Raw genomic sequence first — 21,602 nt, forward strand, 5'->3', positions numbered from 1 at the left:
AATAATCTTCTCTGGATTTTTACCATTAAATTACTATTCCCACTTCCCCTCATGTTTGGTGAGGCTATATGGGAGAGAATGTATCAAAAGTGGCTTGATGATCACAAGTCAAAATTTGATGCTCTGCTTTTGAAACATCAGTTTATATGCAGTCATTTTCCTGCATTTAATGCTTTACTGGAATTAGCAGCAGTCCCAAGGAAAAGGAGCATGATGCTATTTCTGCCTGCTTTTTGCATGATTTCATTCTACAGTCTGTCAAATGGCTTGCTTCCCATTGATACAGTGAAAGCTAAAATCACATCATTAGCATGCCGGGGAAAAAAAAAGATCAAATGGATGATGGAAAGCCTTTAGCATCCTCCCAGAGAACGTTCCAGCTCAACCAGTAACTGCCAGATATAGAACAGAAACTAACAAAGCATTTCTCTGTATATTAAACTATAATAGATATCAAGTTAAACAGCACAAAGTAGATGGCATTCTAAGAAATGTTAGACTATTTAATTGCTCAGATTCCTCTTTTATCTTTGTCAAACAGAAGTTTATTACCGCTGACTTCATTATAGGCAAACACTCTATAGAGTTGGAATATAACAATTCTACATGTTAGAATTTCAAAAAAAAGCTCATTAATTTTTGAGCTGTCAATTAGAAGTGCTTCTTTACTTTAATACAACAGAGTTATCTACTCATTGGGCAGCACAGCTGAAGCTGACTATACCCCTTCCCCACATGAAACCACCACGGTCGGCTTCACGGCTGAACAGGTGAGAAGACAGCTGAAACGTCTCAACCCAAGCAAGGCTGCAGGACCGGATGGTGTCAGTACCAGGGTGCTCAAAGCCTGCGCCCCTCAGCTATGTGGAGTACTTCGCCATGTCTTCAACCAGATCCTGAGGCTCCAGAGGGTTCCTGTGCAGTGGAAGACGTCCTGCCTCGTCCCTGTGCCGAAGACGCCGCGCCCCAGCGGCCTCAATGACTACAGACCGGTGGCTTTGACCTCCCACATCATGAAGACCCTGGACAAACCTGTTCTGGAGCTGCTCCGGCCTATGGTCAGGCCACACTTAGATCCCCTCCAGTTCACCTACCAGCCCCGACTAGGAGTTGTGGATGCCATCGTCTACCTGCTGAACCGTGTCTACACCCACCTGGACAAGTCAGCGAGCACTGTGAGGATCATGTTTTTTGACTTCTCCAGTGCGTTCAACACCATTTGCCCTGCTCTGCTGGGGGAGAAGCTTACAGCGATGCAGGTGGATGCTTTCCTGGTGCCATGGATTCTTGATTACCTGACTGGCAGACCACAGTACGTGTGCTTGCAACACTGTGTGTCTGACAGAGTGATCAGCAGCACTGGGGCTCCACAGGGGACTGTCTTGTCTCCCTTTCTCTTCACCATTTAAACCTCGGACTTCAACTACTGCACAGAGTCTTGTCATCTTCAGAAGTTTTCTGATGACTCTGCCATAGTTGGATGCGTCAGCAAGGGAGATGAGGCTGAGTACAGGGCTATGGTAAGAAACTTTGTCACATGGTGTGAGCAGAATTATCTGCAGCTTAATGTGAAAAAGACTAAGGAGCTGGTGGTAGACCTGAGAAGAGCTAAGGTACCGGTGACTATTTATGGTTTTATTACTATTTATTATTTATGGTGCAACTGTACCGAAAACCAATTTCCCCCGGGATCAATAAAGTATGACTATGACTATGACTATGAAAACTCACATTATAATAACTGGGAGCTGCTTCTGGTACAACCTGTGGACTGGAGGCAGCTCATTCATTTCAGTCCATCCAATCGGGCTCACCAGTTTTGGCAGAGGTGGCCCTCTGTGGTGTGAGGAAGAACAACAGTTTGCAGTAATCTTCAGTATTCCACTTGGCCTTTTATGAAAACACATTTTATTTAAAACAAAACATATTGGTAGCCAATTTTCAAATAGTGACCAGGAAAGGAAAAGCTGGGTTTAGCTCTGGCCAGCCTGGTTTCAGGAAGGAATTCTAAAATAGGACATCCGACCTGAGCTTTAATGTCGTGCCCAAATGCCTGACTCAGCGAGCTGCAGAGGATGCCCGAAAGATGGCTGTAATCGGTATGGCAGTGTGCTGATTTTAATAGTTTTCCCATTTTCTATGGAATACCCCTACGGTTGATCCATTGCATTTAACTACTTTTTCTTGACTTTTGTGATTTTGGCTGTTGAATGAGATTTCTTGATGATGAAATGAGAAGGGCTATAGTTGTGAAGCTGTTACTGTTATACTGTGTTATTGTATTCCCCTTTAAGGCCACTGTGTACAGGTCTGATCATGTCCAGGATCTTGTATGTAGCAGTAAAGAAGCATCCAGGTCAACATTGTGCCCAGCACCAAATTTGTGTAATCAGTCATAAACTTATGAACTAAAGGCATTGGAGTTTACTATATTTCTTATTTTATCATTACAAATGAACTTCTCAAAGTAAATCTAGGAAAGTTAACTTGAGAACACAACTTCACCCATGCTGTCAAGTAATAGGTTCAGTGAAAAACATGGTGTTAGAAATTCCATCCAATGATAGTTGGTTATAAAATTTATAAAATGCTATACAAAAATTACATTGGTGTCTGATGAAGCAATTTCTCATTATCAATTTCATGATTAATTGGAATTCCTCTTTGAGAATAACATTGACATATTATTGTTTTGATGCATTTCTATGGCATCAGCAGCTTCCAGGCGGTTGCTTTTCATAGATAATCCTGATGATCATGCTGACAGGTTAGTGTTGACGCTATCAATCCTTTGACATCTAGCAGGAGGAAATGAATATGCAAGTCTGCAGTGCAGTTGGTATTAATTATTTCTCAGGGCATTCAGATGAACAAAGTGCCTCCCCAATGGAGATTGATTATTAAAACCAGATTTCAGATCAGACCCCAGTTTACCTCTGGAGGGTACTGTAGGAGGAGAGAAGGAGGAGGAGATAAATTGCATTTCTGTTAAAATGCATACTCATAAAATTCAGGCTTTGGATCAATACCAGAAGAAAGCAATTAATGGCTAGCTCTTTCAAGCAGCCAGTATGGACATGAGGTCAGAATGCCAGCTGTGTGTTCTATAATTCTGTGGTTTTATATATATATTCAGGTTATGTGATTATGTCTCTATTATTGCATCCTGGAGAAGCAGTACAAAATTGTGTCAATAAATTTGATTAAAATTCATAGGGAGTTAGTATCTCAAACCTACCTCATAGTCATATAGATGGTATTTTTATAGATTTTTTAAAACTGGAAACTTGAGCATGTCTCATTATTATCTATTCAATTCCTTTCATTGTTCCTCAAGAGATGAATCATTCCATTCTGCATACATGGGCCCTGCTTTTTGCAGATGGAACTTAGGTACTTAACAAAACAATCCCCCAGTCCCCCAGTCTGTATCAGGTCTCTCCAATATAGAGGAGGCTACACCGGGAGAACTGAATACAGTAGACAACCCCAACAAATTCACATGTGAACTGTTGCCTCTCCTGGAAGGACTATTCTGGGCCCTGAACAGAGATGAGAGAGGAGATAAATGGGCAAGTGTAGCACTTCTGCCACTTGCAGAGATAAGCGCCAAGAAGAAGATTAGTGGGAAGGAATGAATAGACAAGCAAATCATGGAGGAAGCGATCCCTTCAGAATGTGGAGAGTAGGGAGGAGGTAAAGACGTGTTACGTGGTCAGCCCAGTTGCTGTTTTGCCTAAACCACACACAAATCAAAAACAACAGAGGACTCAATGCTGATCCTTACAAAACACCAATAATCACAGACCTCCAATCAAAATAACATCCCTCCACCATGACCTTCTGTCTTCTATAGCCAAGCCAATTTTGAATCCAATCTATTCACACTCCATGGATCCCATATGCCTTAATCATTTCTGCAAACCAAGTGGGGTATCAAAAGCTTTACTAAATTCCAAATATACAAACAGCTTCTAGTACTCTACCCTCGTCACTCAATTTCTTCAAAGTTTTTAGACTAGACTTTGCTTTACTGACCCCATATTTTGATACAACAATCAAGTCCTAGTTGTCTGTTCCACAAAATATGTGTAGTCACATCCCAGAAATACTCAGGTCAGACGTAAAGAGAAACTGTTAATGTTTCGGGGCTGGGACCTTTAATCAGAATTGGAAAAGACAGAAAACTAGGTACTTTTCAGTAGTAGCGGAAGTAGGGATGGATGGTTTCATTTTTAAAGGCATACAGTAGAATTCCACAGGTTACTACTTGTAGTAAAAATGATACACCCATCAAATGAATCTGTCTAGAATTTCACTACTGAAAGTTAATCAACAGAGGAAGGAGTGTATTAGCATGTTCATAGAACTAAGTTAGTATATAAACACATAGAGGATGTTCCATGCGGACATTCACACAACACTGGGAATTTCATATAATCATTATATCCAAAATAACTAATTAAGAAATCAGCCCAATATCTGACCACCCGCACGAGATCACAATACATTGTAGTGTCTGATAGCAACATGGAAATTGGCAAACGCAATGCCTGAATTCCTAATAGGTGTTTCTTTGGTGGGAACTCTTCACTGGGAATGCTAATCATAGAATGAAGCTGTGGCAGAAGAGGTGGGCAAGGCCATGGTGGGGATTTGGAGAAGAATTTTAGAATAAAATTCAGCAGAGCCACAACTGTCAACAATATGCCCAGTTTTCTCATGGGAACTTAGACTGGGAATATCTCTTTAAGGAGTGAGTTCCAAAGCAAGGTTACACAAAGAAGATTTCCAACGCAACCAAGATTAAAATACACATATGAGGTCCGTAGTATTAAAGCATAAAGAGCCAATGATTTAAGTACTCCATCATCTTCATTGGGTTTAAATTCAACACTCACAAAATGACTATGTGCACAAGGAAAAAGAGAAATAGGTACAGGACAATAATTTACACTGTCAAAGGAGGATCATGCCTATTTGTGGTGGATGGCAATTAAACTGACAGTCTGGCAAATGTGCCATCATTCCATCTCTTCCCCTTGTAAAACTGTTGCGATCATCTTCAGTTTATACCCCAATATCCTCAGGAAATGATTACTCATTTTACCAGCATTGCTAATTTTCATATGAAATTGGAAGCCATCAGGGAAGCACATGTTGACAGGATTATTAATTTGCATCTATACGAGTGCTGGCCCTGTCATGATAAAATTTGTGGAGAGAAATCATTTAACAATGATATTTCAGAGGGCTTCTATACACAGAAACCAATTTGGCAAGTTGTTGGAGAATGACTACACCACACTGATGAGTTATGAATTATGAGTTATGATGAGAGCATTTGCCCATTCCCATGGGGGTTAAGCACTGCTTGCAATACAGTATGCATTCCTTCTTCTGTAGGTGCAGTAGATAGTGTGAAATTTATTATTATCGCTTTGATATTTCAGGCTTTTTCCAGGAATTTCATTGGATGCTCTATTTAAATCTCAACCGAAAAGAAGTGCCTTTCAATATCCTTCAGATGAGAATTTAACATCATTCCTTTTAGAAAAGAAATCAAGCAATGTACTGTATGTAAAAGACAACTGCTTGGCTAACACCAGCTTCCCAGCTGCTAAGTTAAAAATAAAATCCCTCCATTTTTGTATTTCATGGAACTGTTGGTTAATAGTTGAGGAGGTGGAAGGGGGCAATGGAAGATGTACCAGCAACTGGAAGAGATCTCAGGAAGGAAATTAGAAAGCTGCTGGTATAACTTTGGGGGAATTGGGAACAATAAAAGAGTCGGAGAGAGTGGCAGTAACAGAAAAATGGCTGAGCAGCAAAGGACAGGAATAATGCAGAGCAGAGTCAAGAGGATCATTAACAGATAATGTAAGAAGACAGGAGACTAAGGAGTCGATTCTTTGCCGATAGAAATACCCTCTGCCATTAACAAATAGGAGGTGCAGTTATCATCCAGCAAACTCTTCTCAAACGTTATTTTCAGAAGCTAAAGTGGAGAACAACATGAAACTCAGAACTGAAGGGCCATTTATCCCACAAAAAATTGTCATGTTATGGACAGGAAAGAAATCTTGTTTCTCTTGTAATAATTACATAAAGTGTTTTCCTGTTTCAGCTTGCTTCTAACTAGCAGTGGCCACAAATCCCAGTCAACACTCCAGCAGATAGAATAACACAATAAGAATATTGTTTTACATCTAACCCAAGAAAAACAACCCGACTGTGGTATCATTAAACTATTTAGGTCATGATGGCACATGGGTGAAGTAAGAGAACACTATTATTTAATTAACCTGTCTTCAACCAAGGAAATTGGCCAGGAACAATTCTGTTTGTACCTCCTTCTGACCAAAGAGAAGCTATAATTTCCATAGAGTTCTTTCTAAATAGACTTACATTTTGAAAGAAAAAAATCAGGTAAAACATTACAACTTAATGGGCTATAAAAACTTAGTGTTTGCAGTCAGCGTTGTGAATTGGTAACAGGACAGACTATCTGAGGAATGAATGAGGTTGATCATATTTGCAGTTACTGCTACTTTTTTGGTGTTTGTCATTCCCATTAATTCTGATGACAGATTATCTAATAAGGTCTTCTGGAAGGAAAAAAACAGTCCCCACACAATAGAACTAAATGGCTACAATGACATTTCTGCCAAGAAGCAAATGGCCAGTAGACCGTGCCTTACCACAGTGAATTTTGGACACTTCCATTATTGTTGCTGTTGTAGCTGCAACAGTTCCATTACTCAATTTTTTTTTTGTTTGTACATTCGTAGGTCTGAGCATGGATTTCTCTTGAGAAAGCAACATCTACAAGACAAAACCTTATGCAATTCTACCGACCAGTTCATCCTTTCAGTCTCACATTAGAATCGCATTATGCAAATTACAATCCAAATACTTCTTCATTGGCTGTACATCCTTTTTTGATGAACTGCATAAATTTCAACCAACTGGATGTTGCATTGTTAGTAGAACTAGACAACAGCGCACACATCAATATATTCGCATATATTCTTGGATTTTTAATTCATATCTTAAACATAAGTGTGAAAAATTAACCATAATTTTTCCTTTCAGAAGAGATCATCCAAACTGTAAAATGCATACAGTATATCTATCAATATTTACAATGGCTGAGGCTGGATTAAAAGCCTGAAGTCATTTCTTGGAAAGATTGACAATCTCTTATTATACTATTTTACATGATTTGTTTATTTCAATAAAGAAAAATTGCTATTAATGTAGTTTTGCATTAAATCTCCACCTGTTGCTAACCTACAGAACTTATAGGTAAAGTTATTTCAGAAGAAATATTAATGATTTAAAATGAGTCTTTATAATTGTTTAGGAAATTTCTGAGGGAGTTGTATCTGATAAAGCAGCCACATCTGCACAATTAGTTCCATTGACTGGTTTCACTGATATTGTGCAGCTATTAGCAAATATTTTAAAAGGTCATATTAACTATCTTTATAAAGAAAAAAAATTTCCCTTAAAACTAGCACTTACTATAGAAACAAAAAGGTTTAAACAGTAATGTAGTAAACACAAAAATGATATACGATCCTTTCCTGTTCAGGGATATGAAGCAATGAGTGTCAAGGTCCTTTATGATTTAATCTATCAACATTTGATTGTTTTACAGAAGTTTTACAACTAATAGCAGAAGAAAAGCTGCAAGCACAACAGCCTGGTCCCCCGATGAAATATAGAACACAAACCATAATAAATTTAACTTCCCCCCCCCATCCTGCAAAGAATCAATATGCAAGCTGAATAGATCGATTCCACTGAGATCTGTTTTTTAAAGTCTAACTGTAACTTCTTAATCTGACCACTGTAAACATTAAGAACTCTATTTATTTATTTGTTGTCAGCTGACCATGTACACAACAAGTGCCAAGTCAACAGAGATCAGGAAAATGTTGAAAGCTTTACACCAGAGCAATTAACAGCAATAGGACCTGTATACTCTATTACAATGCTTTTTCATTTCTTTGTTGTCATGTGTAATACATCACGAATTAAACATCAATACACCTTTAAATTACCAGTGGTTGGATTCATTTCCCAAAACACCGACTCAGAGCAGTTCTATATATATTAAATAACTTTGATATCAAAATAGATGTATATGCAAAAGGTGAGATCTAAAATATATTGTGGCTACCTTCTATTGTTGAAGCTGTTAAAACTGAGGCACTGTAAGCAACTATTGGTGCCACTCTAGCCGAATGCTTCTTCATCTTCTGCAGTGATTCCTGGAGTTATTTGGAGTTACAGTTCCTTATAGCTGCACACATTTCAGACACTGTGCTGGAAACCCAGTGATGAAGCCCAGTCTGCTGTTTGAATGATTGTTTGGAGGCGAAGCAGCATGCTTTGGATGCTGATGTGCTGTTTCCCTGGGAACCTTTTTATAACACGTGAACTGAGACGATCCCTCAAGCCCGAATCTGAACACTTCCTGTTCTCTCGTGCTGCTGCTGTGGATGGGTTGGAATCAGAGTAGCGAGATTTGAATAGAGAGGCAGAGCTAATCTCCTCATACATGCGTCAGCCAGCGCAGTGGTTGTTTTTATAAGGAAAATAATATGGCAATTACTCTGGAGAAATTGTAATCACATGTGAAGTGGATTCATTTTTGCAAACTGTATGTAAAAACTTTTTGTAATATTAAAACAATAGGTAATCAAGAAAGTAGGAAGTTTTCCTTTTTATTGTATTCCAGGTGATCAAGAATTGCTAGAGATTTGAAAGGATAAAATTAATTATTCTTTTGAATATTTTGAAAATATTCTTTAATTCACAAGACACCAAACACATTATTGGTATTGTTGGATCTTTCTATACAACATTTTACCTCAACACTGACCTTTAACACTAAGTTCTTTATGGGATTGGATTTGTCACTGTCATTTTTCCAAGCTCTCTTTTATTAAATAATGGCTACTATCAAGTTAAAGTATATTCCGAAGGAACTTTATATGCCCACAATAAGACACTGAATTTTATACAAATGAAAATTGTATTCCAGCTGGGGTGGGCTTGAGAAATAGGATGTGGTGGGTCAATCTAGGTGTGCAATTACTTTTCAAACTTTCACTCAACCAACATCTAATACAGTAAAATCAAACACCATTATAATAACTCAGCCGCAGATTAAGGCTGCCAGTGAGACAGTAATTTTCAACAGTGTGCTATTTTAATTAAATCAATTCATTCCTGTTGTTGATTGAGACTTTTGTATTCTTTGGATCTGGCATTATTTCACATTAAAAGTACAAATGCCTTCAAATCCTGCAACTTTTTTTCATCAATTAATGTTGAAGTAAAGTGATTTTACTATGGTAGATTTAGCCCGGCCGTATTTTAAACTTGTGCTCTAGTTATAAATGGTTTCATTAGGTTAGGCTATTAAAAGATCAACCAAGTTCTCATTGAGTCATTTCATACATGGAGCTTCTTGGAACGCTGGGAGTATTTTAAGATTTTCTTGCTTCAGCAGAACAATATAATATGATGAGTTTAGACTTTATTAACCTGCAGCAAACTGGATTGCAGTACAACAGCAGAAAATATAAGAATAATATAGTTAATGCATATAATGACAAGATGACATAGAAAATAGCTCAGTGCTGTATGTATTTAGGAAGAAACTGATAAAGCATTTAGAAAGGTTATCAAAAATTTCAGGGGGATCTCAAAAAGCTAGATAAATGATCCAAGGATTGGCAAATGACTTTCAATCTGAATGTGTGAACTGCTACATTTTGGCAAGTCACACCGGGGTAGGACTTATACAGTGAATGGCTGGGCCCTGGGTGTGTTGTGGGTCAAAGAGACCTAGGGGTTCTAGTACATAGTTCACTGAAAGCAGCATTGCACAATGGTGAAAAAGGCATTTGGCATGCTGGCCTCCAGCAGTCACAGCATTGAGTATAGGAGTGGGATGTTATGCTGCATTTATACAAATCTTTGATCAGACAGGATTGAGTTTTTGTTGCCCTGTTATAGGAAATTCACCATTAAACTAGAAAGTGTGCAAGAGAGGATGTACGAGGATGCTGCAAGACTTTACTCCTTGGAAAATAGGAGATCAAGGGGTGGCCTTGTAGAGATATATAAAACAATGAGGGGCATAGATTGGGTGAACGGATAGTATTTTCTCAGGGAAGGTGAACTAAAATCTAGTTTAAGGTGATAGGGAAAAGATTTAAAAGTACCTGAAGGACAACTTCTTCACACACAGAGCAGTGAGTATATGGAATGAGCTGGCTGAAACAACTATAATAACAGCATTTGGATAAGTACATGGACTGAAGGGATATGGGTCAAACATAGGCAAACAAGACTAGGTTGGTGGGCACCTTGGTTAGTATGGACAAGTTGGGCAATGGGACCTGTTTCCATGCTGTATTCAATGACTCAGTGACACGGCACTAAGATTTTAATAGCTCCTGTTCAGATCAACACCTAGATCACATGTAGGTATATCTAACCAGACGGAAGGGGAATGGAGAGAGCATTCTAAAGACTAATCCAAACTGTTCAGGCTTTCCTCCTCTGGCAAGGGGAAGAATGTTACCTTAAGCCTTCTAGGGAATGTAGGTAAGCTGCATGAATGCACAAGAACATCCACTTCAGAGCATGAAACAGGAAAGGAAATTGGTGAGTTTGGGTGCTCTTGGTTGTTACAAGGGATCTAGGTGTGCCTGCATGCAAGTCTTTGGAAATGGATGTAACAAATAACTAGAAAGGCAAACGTAACATTACTCCTTATAGACCAAGCCTGTTTTCTCTTGAAGTTAGAGGAATAAGAGATAATCTCATTGAACTTACAAAATTCTTACAGAGCTTGACTAGATGCAGACTGAAGAATCTGGAATAAAGGGTTTTAGTCTCAGAGGCAGGCTGCTTCGGAAGGAGCTGAGGAGAAGCTTTTACATTCAGGAGTGGTGACCCTCTGAAACTTTCTACCCCAGAGGCCAGGGGAAGCTCAATCACTGAGTTAATTCAAAACTAACACTGAATTCTGGAATCAAAGGAATCAAGGAAAATTGGGATAATACAGTAAAGTAACGCTGAGGTAGATGCCCCGAAATACAGGGCAAGCTTCAGTTGCTTGATATTATCTCCTCTATTATCTCTGATGTTATTGATTACTAAGATACTCTCAGATTCAATGCCACGTAGTATGTGCCACGGTGAAAATGTAATTGGCAATTTATAAGGAAAGTCAACACCCAAAGCCCCCAAACTTTTGCTGAAAAGCCAAATTTAGAGTCATAGAACAGTACAGCACAGAAACAAGCCCTTCAGCCCATCTAGTTAATGCCAAACCATTTAAACTACCTACTCCATCGACCTGCACCGGGACCATAGCTCTCCATACCCCTACTCCCCAAACTTCTCTTGAACATTGAAATCACGTTTGCATGCTCCACTTGCGCAGACAGCTTGTTCCACACTCTCGTGACCCTCTGAGTGAAGAACTTTCCCCTCTTGTTCCCTTTGAACTTTTCACCTTTCAGCCTTAACCCATGACCTCCGGTTGTAGTCCCATTCAACCTCAGTGAAAAAAAACCTGCCTGCATTTGCCCTATCTATACCCCTCATAAGTTTTGTGTACCTCTATCAAATCTCCCCTCAATCCTCCACATTCCAAGGAATAAAGTCCTAACCTATTCAATGTGTCCTTATAAATCAGGTCCTCCAGTCCCAAGCAACATCCTTGTAAATTTTCTGGGTACTCTTTTAACCTTATTTACATCTTTCTTTTAGGTAGGTGACCAAAACTACACACAATACTTCAAATTAGGCTTCACCCATGTCTTATACAATTTCAATATAACATCCCGTTTCCTGTACTCAGTACTTTGTTTTCTGAAGACCAATGTGCCAAAAGCTTTCTTTAGGACACTATCTACCTGTGATGCCACTTTCAATGTATTCCCAGATTTCTTTGTTCTACAGCACTCCTCAGTGTCCTACCATTCACTGTGTAAGTCCTACTCTGGTTGGTCCTGCCAAAGTGCAACACCAGACATTTGGCCGCATTAAATTCCATTTGCCATTTTTCAGCCCATTTATTCAACTGATATAGATCCCTCTGCAAGCCACCCCCAGTCTTGGCATTGACTGCAAATTTGCTGATCCAGTTAACCACATTATCATCCAGATCATTGATACAGATAACAAACAGCAATGGACCCAGCACTAATCCATGTGACACGTCACTAGTCACAGGCCTCCAGTCAGACAGGCAAGCATCTACTACCACTCTCTGGCTTCTCCCACAAGGCCAATGTCTAATCCAATTCACTACCTCATCTTGAATGCCGAGTGACTGAACCTTCTTGAACAACCTCCCATGTAGGACCTCATCAAGTGCCTTACTAAAGTCCATGTACACAACATCCACTGCCTTGCCTTCATCCACATTCCTGGTAACTTCCTCAAAAAAACTCTATAAGATTTGTTAGACATAATCTACCACACATGAAGCCAAGTTTTGCTACAATTGACTTAGATCTTGGTGACATCCCATCTGCTGTTCAGTCTACAGTTTTGCTCTCCTTATACATAGAAGGATATACTTGTGTTAAAGGGACTGCAACAAAGGTCCAGTGGATTGATCCGGAGATGAGAAGGTGCCTATACTCTCTGTATTAAAAGGAATGAGAGAGAGATTCCATGAAAAGCATGGAATTCTTAGAGACCTTGTTAGGATGGGTGACAAGTACTGTTTACAAAGATGGAACGTTTAGAATTTGTGATCATGTTGATGGTTTTGACTTAAATGTAGGAGAATGATAAAAAGGCTTGTAGATAACACAATACTTTTTTGTGTGGTTAACAACAAAGAATAAAGCTGTGGTAAGTTTCAGGAAGTTTCTGTTGGCAGAAAAGTGGTAAATGGTATTTTGCCTTTATATATTTGGGATTTTATAATGACTTGTAGTTCAAAGGAAATGAGGAGAAATTAAATCTCCAAAGATAGCAGGGCAGGTAGATAAAATAATCAGAATGCCATACTTTCAGAGCAAAGTAAAACACTATACTGTAACTACACAAATGCTGGGTTAACGTGTTCATTTCTGGCCACCACATTAAGCGTTTTTTTTCTCCTTTCACAACAGAATTTTTTGAATCGAGCAGCTTGCAAGAACTTTATACTTTATACTTTATTGTCGTCAAACAATTGATACTAGAATGTACAATCATCACAGCGATATTTGATTCTGTGCTTCGCACTCCCTGGAGTACAAATCGATAGTACATATTAAAAATTTTAATTATAAATCATAAATAGAAAATAGAAAATGGAAAGTAAGGTAATGCAAAAAAAACTGAGAGGCAGGTCTGGATATTTGGAGAGTACGGCCCAGATCTGGGTCAGGATCCTTTCAGCAGTCTTATCACAGTTGGAAAGAAGCTGTTCCCAAATCTGGCCATACAAGTCTTCAAGCTCCTGAACCTTCTCCTGGAGGGAAGAGGGATGAAAAGTGTGTTGGCTGGGTGGGTCATGTCCTTGATTATCCTGGCAGCACTGCTCCGACAGCGTGTGGTGTAAAGTGAGTCCAAGGGTGGAAGATTGGTTTGTGTGATGTGCTGGGCTGTGTTCATGTCTTCTTCCGGTCTTAGACAGGACAACTTCCATACCAGGTTGTGATGCACCCTAGAAGAATGCTTTCTACGGTGCTTCTATAAAAATTAGTGAGGGTTTTAGGGGAAGGCCAAATTTCTTTAGTTTTCTCAGGAAGTAAAGGCGCTAGTGGGCCTTCTTGGCAGTGGACTCTGCTTGGTTGGACCAAGTCAGGTCATTTGTGATATTGACCCCGAGGAACTTAAAGCTTTTGACCTGTTCCACTTGCGCACCACCGATGTAAGTTGGGTCGTGCGGTCGGCTACTCCTTCTGAAGTCAACAACCAATTCCTTCATCTTGCTGACGTTGAGGGATAGGTTATTGTCTTCGCACCATGCCACCAGGTTCTTAATTTCCTCTCTGTATTCAAACTCATCATTACCCGAGATAAGGCCTACAATTGTGGTGTCATCAGCAAACTTATATACAGTATTGAGTTCGATGGAAATTTGGCTACACAATCATGGGTGTACAGTTGCAAAGTTGCAAACAGTTGATCTGGAGTTTGATCCAGGTAGAAATCCTTCCCTGAAGGACATTAACCAGATAGATTTTTATGACAACACTGTAGTTTTGTGACTGACAACTTTCAAATTAATAAATAAATTTAGATTTATTTTCTAGTGTGATTTCATCATTGGTCATTATCAGTCCACCAACATAACTACAATGTGATGTGAGAGAGAGCTCGCTAGGCTAAAAGAAAATGTCATAGCGTATGGATAGAGCAACACCTGATAAATTAATGCCAGATTTGAAATAGAGATGGGACCAGGGCATTTCTTAATTAGTAAAGAGGAGTGCTTATTGTTAGTGGTCCTTGATCTGACTATCAGGCCAGTATCAGGAGCTCAGCATAGGTTGTATAGAAGGTTGATTGGACTGTGTTCTGTTGATCAGATTGGGATGGGGTAGTTAGTCCAAGAAGCAATTGAACCAGGACTACAAATGGCATAAGCTGTCCTTAGAGAAGCAATCTTCAGGCGGTTTTAACCCTATATTGTTAAGGGCTTCTCTATCCAAAGAACTCTTAATATAGTGAACAAATATTCACATAACATCAGAACACACACAGCACACCATTTGGTCTCACTTGTCTGCTGGCAGCCAGAAATATTACAAGATCACCTTTACTAAAGATGAAGGCAACACACACAAGATGCTGGAGGAACTCAACAGGACCTGCAGATTTTCTCTAGTTTTTTTTTGTTGAAGATCAGCTTTCTTTGTCACATGTACACTGAAGCATCAAAACACACAGTGAAATGCTTTGTTTTGTGTCAACCCAAATCAGCGAGCATTATACTGGGTGGCAGCCCCCCCCAATGTCGCCATACTTCTGGTGCCATGCACACAAGCCCCTAACCCTAACCATACGTGGGAGGTAACAGGAGCACCCAGAGGAAATGCACACAGTCATGAGGAGAACGTAAAACTCATTCAAGCAGCAGGAATTGAACCCCAACAGGTGGAAGCTTACGCTGCAGAGCGATGCGCTAACCCTTATGCTGCCATGCTGCCCCAACGGGTCACCCCATTGTCTAGTTAATAACCAGAAGTCCTTCCAACTCCATATTTTTGATTAAATTCTATAATGTTATCATAGTGGAAATTCCTGGCCACAAGGTGTTACTTAGATATTATAAAAATATTTGGACTAAAAAGTCTCTAAATCCAAAGACAGTTACTGAGGTAAGTTCTCCTAAACCAATTATTATCACACATTTCTCAGAAGCAAAATCTTATTATGTCTAATGACTGGCGTCCTGTAAATATTTGAATGTGTTACCTGAAGACAATGAATGCTGCAAAGTAACAGTACTGCACTGGCAGCCACAATGACAGCACACTCCACTCCACTCCAACTATACGACAGGTCCCTCGCTGTGTGTGTACTCTTCCCAGTCCAGCTCAGTTAATTGGATTCATAAGCTGAAAGCACTTCAGTTCAACCAACAAGAAGGAAAACAGATCATTCTGCCTTTTGTATGAAGCAAATTGAATTACAGAGCTCTCAAAACCCTTTGCTGCCCTTCCCAGGTAAAAATATTATGATAATTTCTCAGAGCGTTTTTTAATATTTATTGAAAAAATGATAACTTTCTCTCCTTCAAAGTTTTAGACTGAGACACTTTGTCAGGACTATAAAATGTCCTGATGAAGGGTCTAGGCCTGAAATATTGACGGTTTATTCCCCTCTATAGATGCTGCCTGACTTGCTGAGTTCCTTCAGCATTTTGGAGATGTTGTCATGATTTCTAGTAACTGCAGAATCTCCTGTGTTTTATACTCTCTTTTGAAGGTTTAGTATATGACTGAAAAGCTACTAATTTTAATAGCTACATCAATTTAAGGATAATTTTCAGACAGAAAAGGAAGATAGTTAAAAGATTAGGAAAGGCTGGAGTTCAAAATTCAACAGTCAAGGAACACTGATCACATAGAATTTAAGACCATTGCCTCCTTACAGCACCTCAAACTAGTTTTGAAGAAGGGTTTTGGCCTGAAATGTTGACTGTTCAATGCAGATTTCCTCCAGTATTTTGTGTGTGAATACCTCAAACATCAGCTTTCCGTTAAGCTCTGTGTATAACCTCTCTGACGTTAGAATGCAAATAATTGTTTCACTAAATGCAACCATGTATTTATATGTATTGTGTTTTTAATTATTGTGTTCTTTATCTTGTGTTTTTTTTTGGTTCTGCTTTGGACTAGGAGTGACAATTATTTTGTTCTCCTTTACATTTGTATACTGGAAATGACATTAAGCAATGTTGAACCTTGGCACAGAAGAGGTTGTAATTACCAGCTACATCACAGCTGAATCCTCTGCTGCTGAAAAGGTGACCCTCACCAATTTGATCCAATGCATTTAAGTGAGCAGGAATAGAGAGTCTGGAGCAGTGAAAAATCTAAGCCAGCATTACTGACTTCCACTGACTTCACTGGCTTCCCTTCTAATGCACAAAAGACCAAGAACATGGTCTTAAGTCCTCACAACAATGCCGTGACTTTACAGTTCTGTTCCTTGTTTTCAAATACCACTGTGACATGACTCTGTCCTTTCTAATCACCTCCTCCAGAGTTTCAGCCCTCAGATATCTGTGTTCCTTTACTTTCTTGCTGCTGGCACACACCTGATTGTAAATGTTCACACACTAACACATGTGACATTCAGCGGCCAAGAACACCAGCTTCCAAAATTCCACACTTAAACTCATCACCTCTCTTATTCTTTAAAATGTCCCTAAAAAGCCACTGCTGCCCTGCCTGTGTTTTTTGGTCATCAGCTTTAACATCTCATGTAGCCTAGTGTCAAACTTCCAATTCACAAATCTCATAAGTATTTTAATTTTATATGTTAAAGGTGTTATTTAAATGCTTGTTGTTGCTGTTGACTTTGCCTCTTCCCACGCAGCAAGAAAGCAGTGGAAAGAGTCAACAGTGCAATGGGGTGCAATTCCAATGGAATCATCTCCTCAGTTTTACTCAATTCAGTTACTGTCCAGCCGTTTGCCTCCCCTTATCATGAGACATGGCTGCAAGCACTGGCCAATAGGAGAAGTCACTGCATTTGATCCATTTTGACAAAGACAATGCAAGTCAAAAGGAAGGCACACTCTGACGAAAATCACACCTAGCATCTGGGAAAAAGGTGACGGTTGCAGAAAGCCGATCATCACAGATCTCAAGTATTCCCTGGGAGTTTCTCAGAGTAATATCATGGTTTAATCAATTCCAGCTAATTGACTGATGACCTTTCCTCTACTACGAGATCAGGAGGACCAACATTGCTGGATAACATTCGCACTGTATAAGCACCTGGTTATCATTTCCATCAAGACCCAAGCACTACTCACTTGGCCATAGTTGTGCCTGCAGCATTGATATCCAGTCAGTAACCCAGGGATCAGCATTAGCTAGGGGCTGGCTATATCAACAATACAAAAATCAGTCAAAGAAGATCAAAAATCTGCAGGTGCTGCAAAAAAAATCATCAGTGGAAGGGCATTTCTGACAAAGCCTGAAACATTTTTTATCAACAATATGGTCTCAGGAGCAGGAGAAAGGTAGGATGATCAGTGATAATAGATTCATCTAATTCACCCAAAGTCTCCGCACTGCAATTTCCAGGAGTATTGGGCTTGTGTATTGTGCAGGTGTAGAGGGGTGTGGCCTATCCAGGAGAGGAAAGTTCCCCTGATTATTACCTCCATTCGAGATAAACCCATCCTCCTTTGTTACAGGTACACAGTGGCAGTAGCAAGTAATCAGAAATACCTTGTTGGAACTCAGCAAACCTACTTCTGCAAGGCCTTCAAGACCTTCCACATCTTCCTTCAAGCAAGTCAGATATCACATAACTCCATTACCTCTCTGTGACAGACTAACATGGTATTGCTGCACTGGTATTGAATCTCAGATGAGATGCTACACTGACGACACCAAATTTTAAAGAGCAAGGGGACATGAACAACCTTTATTGGTTAAGATTTATCTCTCAATCAACATCACTAAAACAGATTAACTGGTGATTGTCAGGTTTGTTTGTGAGCGCTTGCTGCTCACAAAGTGGCCATTGCATTTTCTGCTCTACAGCAGTTAAAACAGCTCAAAGATTTTCACTGACAGTAAAGCGCGTTAAGATTTTTTCTCTCTCCTTGGACACAAATTGCTCTTCCTTCATCATCATAAGATCAAATTTTTGCTTTTTCTTACCCAGCACTAATGTGGAGGCACATTCACTGTGAGTCCAAGTAGAACAAAATGAAAAGGGATGGGTTATAAAAGTGTTAGCATATCCCAAGGATAAATGAGTTACTGCAACTACTCACCAGTGTCAAAATTTTCTTCAAATAATACAGCATGCAAAAAAATGCTGACATTTTCTGTTTAAGATGGTTATTAAAAATTAAAAATATACCTCAGGTTGTTCTGATTCCAGTGAGTCAACTGGTAATTAAGATACAGCTTAGCGTTTTATAACATTGACGATGAGCTCTGAATGCACCATTACCCAGGGACAATGAACGATGAGATGGAAGAGTTCTCGTCCGTATTGTTTAACTGACGTACCTTGAAGCAAGTCACCTTCTGATGTACTTAGAAAAAAATGACATCTCTTCACCATTATTTTAGTTCTTGTGGAATGCATGTAGCAAGTGAATTAGAGCAGCTGAAGTGGATGGCATCAGCTATAATGAAGTGCATTGCTGCATGGTTTTAGTTGAATACAAATATGATGTCTGCACTGGCGCCTCTGCATTTCATCGGATTCGGAGAAGGCGCAATTCTCTCTCTGCTTGTTGATGACATCCAAATCTGACATCCAGTATGTACAATATTTTTAATCTTAACTACTGAGAAAATAACTCCTGAGACAGACATTAAAAGGACCAGTTTTATGGTGTAAGCAGCAGTTGCAGATTTGTATTGGCACTGTATTATTTACTAGTCATTTCTGCTTCAAAACCATACAGCCCTCATTGCTGGGGGCAAAGCTCCATTCAATACAGGTTGGCACTTCCACTGTATCCTGAATAATGAACTACCTGACTGGCAGACCACAGTTTGCGCAGCTTCAGAGCTGTGTGTCAGACATGGCTCTAAGCAGCACTGGGGTCCCACAGGGGACTGTATTGGCTCCCTTCCTGTTTACCCTGTATACCTCAGACTTTAGATACAACACTGAGTCATGTCATCTGCAGAAATTCGCTGATGAATCAGCAATAGTTGGGTGTATAAAGGGAGGACGGGATGATGAATGTAAGGACATGATGGATGACTTTAGCAAATGGTGAAAACTGAATCATCTGCAGCTCAACATCAGTAAAACAAAGGAAGACTAAGCCTGCATTGCTTCCTGTGACTATTGGTGGTCAGGACATGGCTGTGGTACTTGAGTGGAGCACCAACATACAGGCTGTGGACAAGAAGGGCCAGGGTCACCTCTACTTCCTGAGGATACTGAGGTCCTTTGGCTTATGCAGGCCTCTCCTTCACATGTTCTACCAGTCTGTTGTTGCCAGTACAATCATCTTTGCAGTGGTGTGCTGGGGCAATGGCATCAACATGGGTGATGTCAGCAGGCTCAGTAAACTGATTAGAAAGGCTGGCTTTGTTTTAGGAGACAAACTGGACACACTAGAGACTGTGGTGGAACAAAGGACCCTACAGAAAATCTCAGCAATTCTGGACAATGTTTCTCACTCTCTGTATGCCACCTTGGCTGAACAGAGGAGCACTTTTAGTAACAGGCTAAGACAACTGCACTGCTCCAAAGAGCGCTATATAAGATCATTCTTACCCTCAGCCATTAGGCTCTATAATGAGTCAACCTATAGCCAGGGAAAGGCTGACCCCACTCTTGTTAGACTGCTTGAGGTAACATATTCTTTATTCTTTCTACTTCTCTTCTAATATTTATATCTGTGCTCTTGTAATGCTACTGAGACACTGTAATTTCCTTTGGGATATAGCTATCTATCCTGCAACCATACTTACCGTAGCCTTTGGTTGAAACACCCAATTTCTCAGCTCAGTCTGATGACAGCCTCATCATTACAAAATGATTGTAGTTTTATGATATGTGCAAGTTTCTGGCAAGCGGAACTTCCCAGTGACCAAATATTTTAATTTTGATTCCCATTCCGACATGTCAGTCTATGGCCTCATCTTGTGACAAGATAAGGCCACTCTCATGGCTGAGGAGCAACACTTTATCTGGGTAGTCTCCAACCTGATAGCATGAGTATCAATTACTCCTTCTGGTAAAAAAATATTTTCCCTCCCCCTTCCTTCTCTTTCTCCTATGGTCCACTCTCCTCTCCTATCAGATTCCTTCTCTCTAGCCCTTTAGCTTTCCAACCCAGCTGGTTCGCCTATCACTTTCTAGATACCCTCATTCCCCTCCCCACATGTTTTTATTCTGTCCTGAAGGAGGGTCTAGGCCCAAAACGTCAACTGTTTATCCATTTCCAGGGATGCTGCCTGACCTGCTGAGTTTCTCCAGCACTTTGTGTTTGTTGCTTTGGACTTCCAGCATCTGCAGGCTTTCTTGCGTTTATGATTTACTGTGTGGATCCCATTTAACAGATGTTCATCCAGGATCAAATTCTACACCAGTAGCCACTTTATCAGGTGCCTCCTATACCTAATAAAGTGGCCACTGAGTGTATGTTTGGGTCTTCTGCTGCTGCAGCCCATCCACTTCAAGGTTCAACAGGTTGTGTGCTGAGAGATGCTCCTCTGCATACCATTATTGTAATATTGGTTATCTGAGTTACTGTCTGTCAGCCATTCTCTCACCTCTCTCATTAATAAGGCATATTCACCCATTGTACTCCAATTCACTGCATGTTTTGTTTTTTTGCTTTTTGCACCGTTCTCTGTAGAGCTGTAAAGTTTCTAGATGTCCCAGGAGATCAGCAGTTTCTGAGATATTCAAACCGCCCTGTATGTCTGCAACAATCTTTCCACAGCCAGTCACTTAGATCATATTTCTTCCCCGTTCTGATGTTTGGTCTGAACAGCAATTGAACCTCTTTCTTATGACTGCATGCCTTTATGCATTGAGTTGCTGACACATGACTGGCTGATTAGATATTTGCATTAATGAGCCGGTGTGCAGATGTACCTAATAAATTGGCCACTGATCGTTGTTGTGCTTGTTCTTAATAAAGACAAACTTAGCGTGGGTAAAACTAACATATATTTATTTACGGTAATTGGCTTCAGCTCCACATGAGCACCTGCGACTAGCTCATGGCTTCAGCTTGACCCAAGAGCATGCAACCAACTCACCGACATCACTTCCGGTTCCAGCTGAACCGCCCTCATTGCACAATTTTTTATTATGTACACACATAATGACACATCTTCCCCCTTTAAAAATCAAACACAATACTATGTCCTCATAAACCTGCACGAAACAAT

At 39.9% G+C, this 21,602-nt stretch overlaps 1 protein-coding gene across 7 annotated transcripts in view; it reads right to left on the reverse strand.

Annotated features, from left to right (window-relative positions):
• Positions 1-21,602, reverse strand: part of slc35f4 (solute carrier family 35 member F4) — a 162,570-nt gene that overhangs the window by 60,063 nt on the left and 80,905 nt on the right. For 2 of the 7 annotated variants that reach the window (XM_063049465.1, XM_063049432.1), the window contains exon 1: positions 8,189-8,481. The exons of the other annotated variants lie outside the window; for them this stretch is intronic. Coding sequence is in view for 1 of the 2 variants with exons in the window: in XM_063049432.1 (XP_062905502.1) it covers positions 8,189-8,264 (76 nt within the window). In the remaining variant the exon portion in view is untranslated. Of the gene's footprint in view, positions 1-8,188; positions 8,482-21,602 lie in introns of those variants that run through there. 7 annotated transcript variants of the gene reach the window in all.

The sequence above is a fragment of the Mobula hypostoma genome, chromosome 1 (assembly GCF_963921235.1).
Source record: "Mobula hypostoma chromosome 1, sMobHyp1.1, whole genome shotgun sequence".
NCBI classification, from domain to species: domain Eukaryota; kingdom Metazoa; phylum Chordata; class Chondrichthyes; order Myliobatiformes; family Myliobatidae; genus Mobula; species Mobula hypostoma.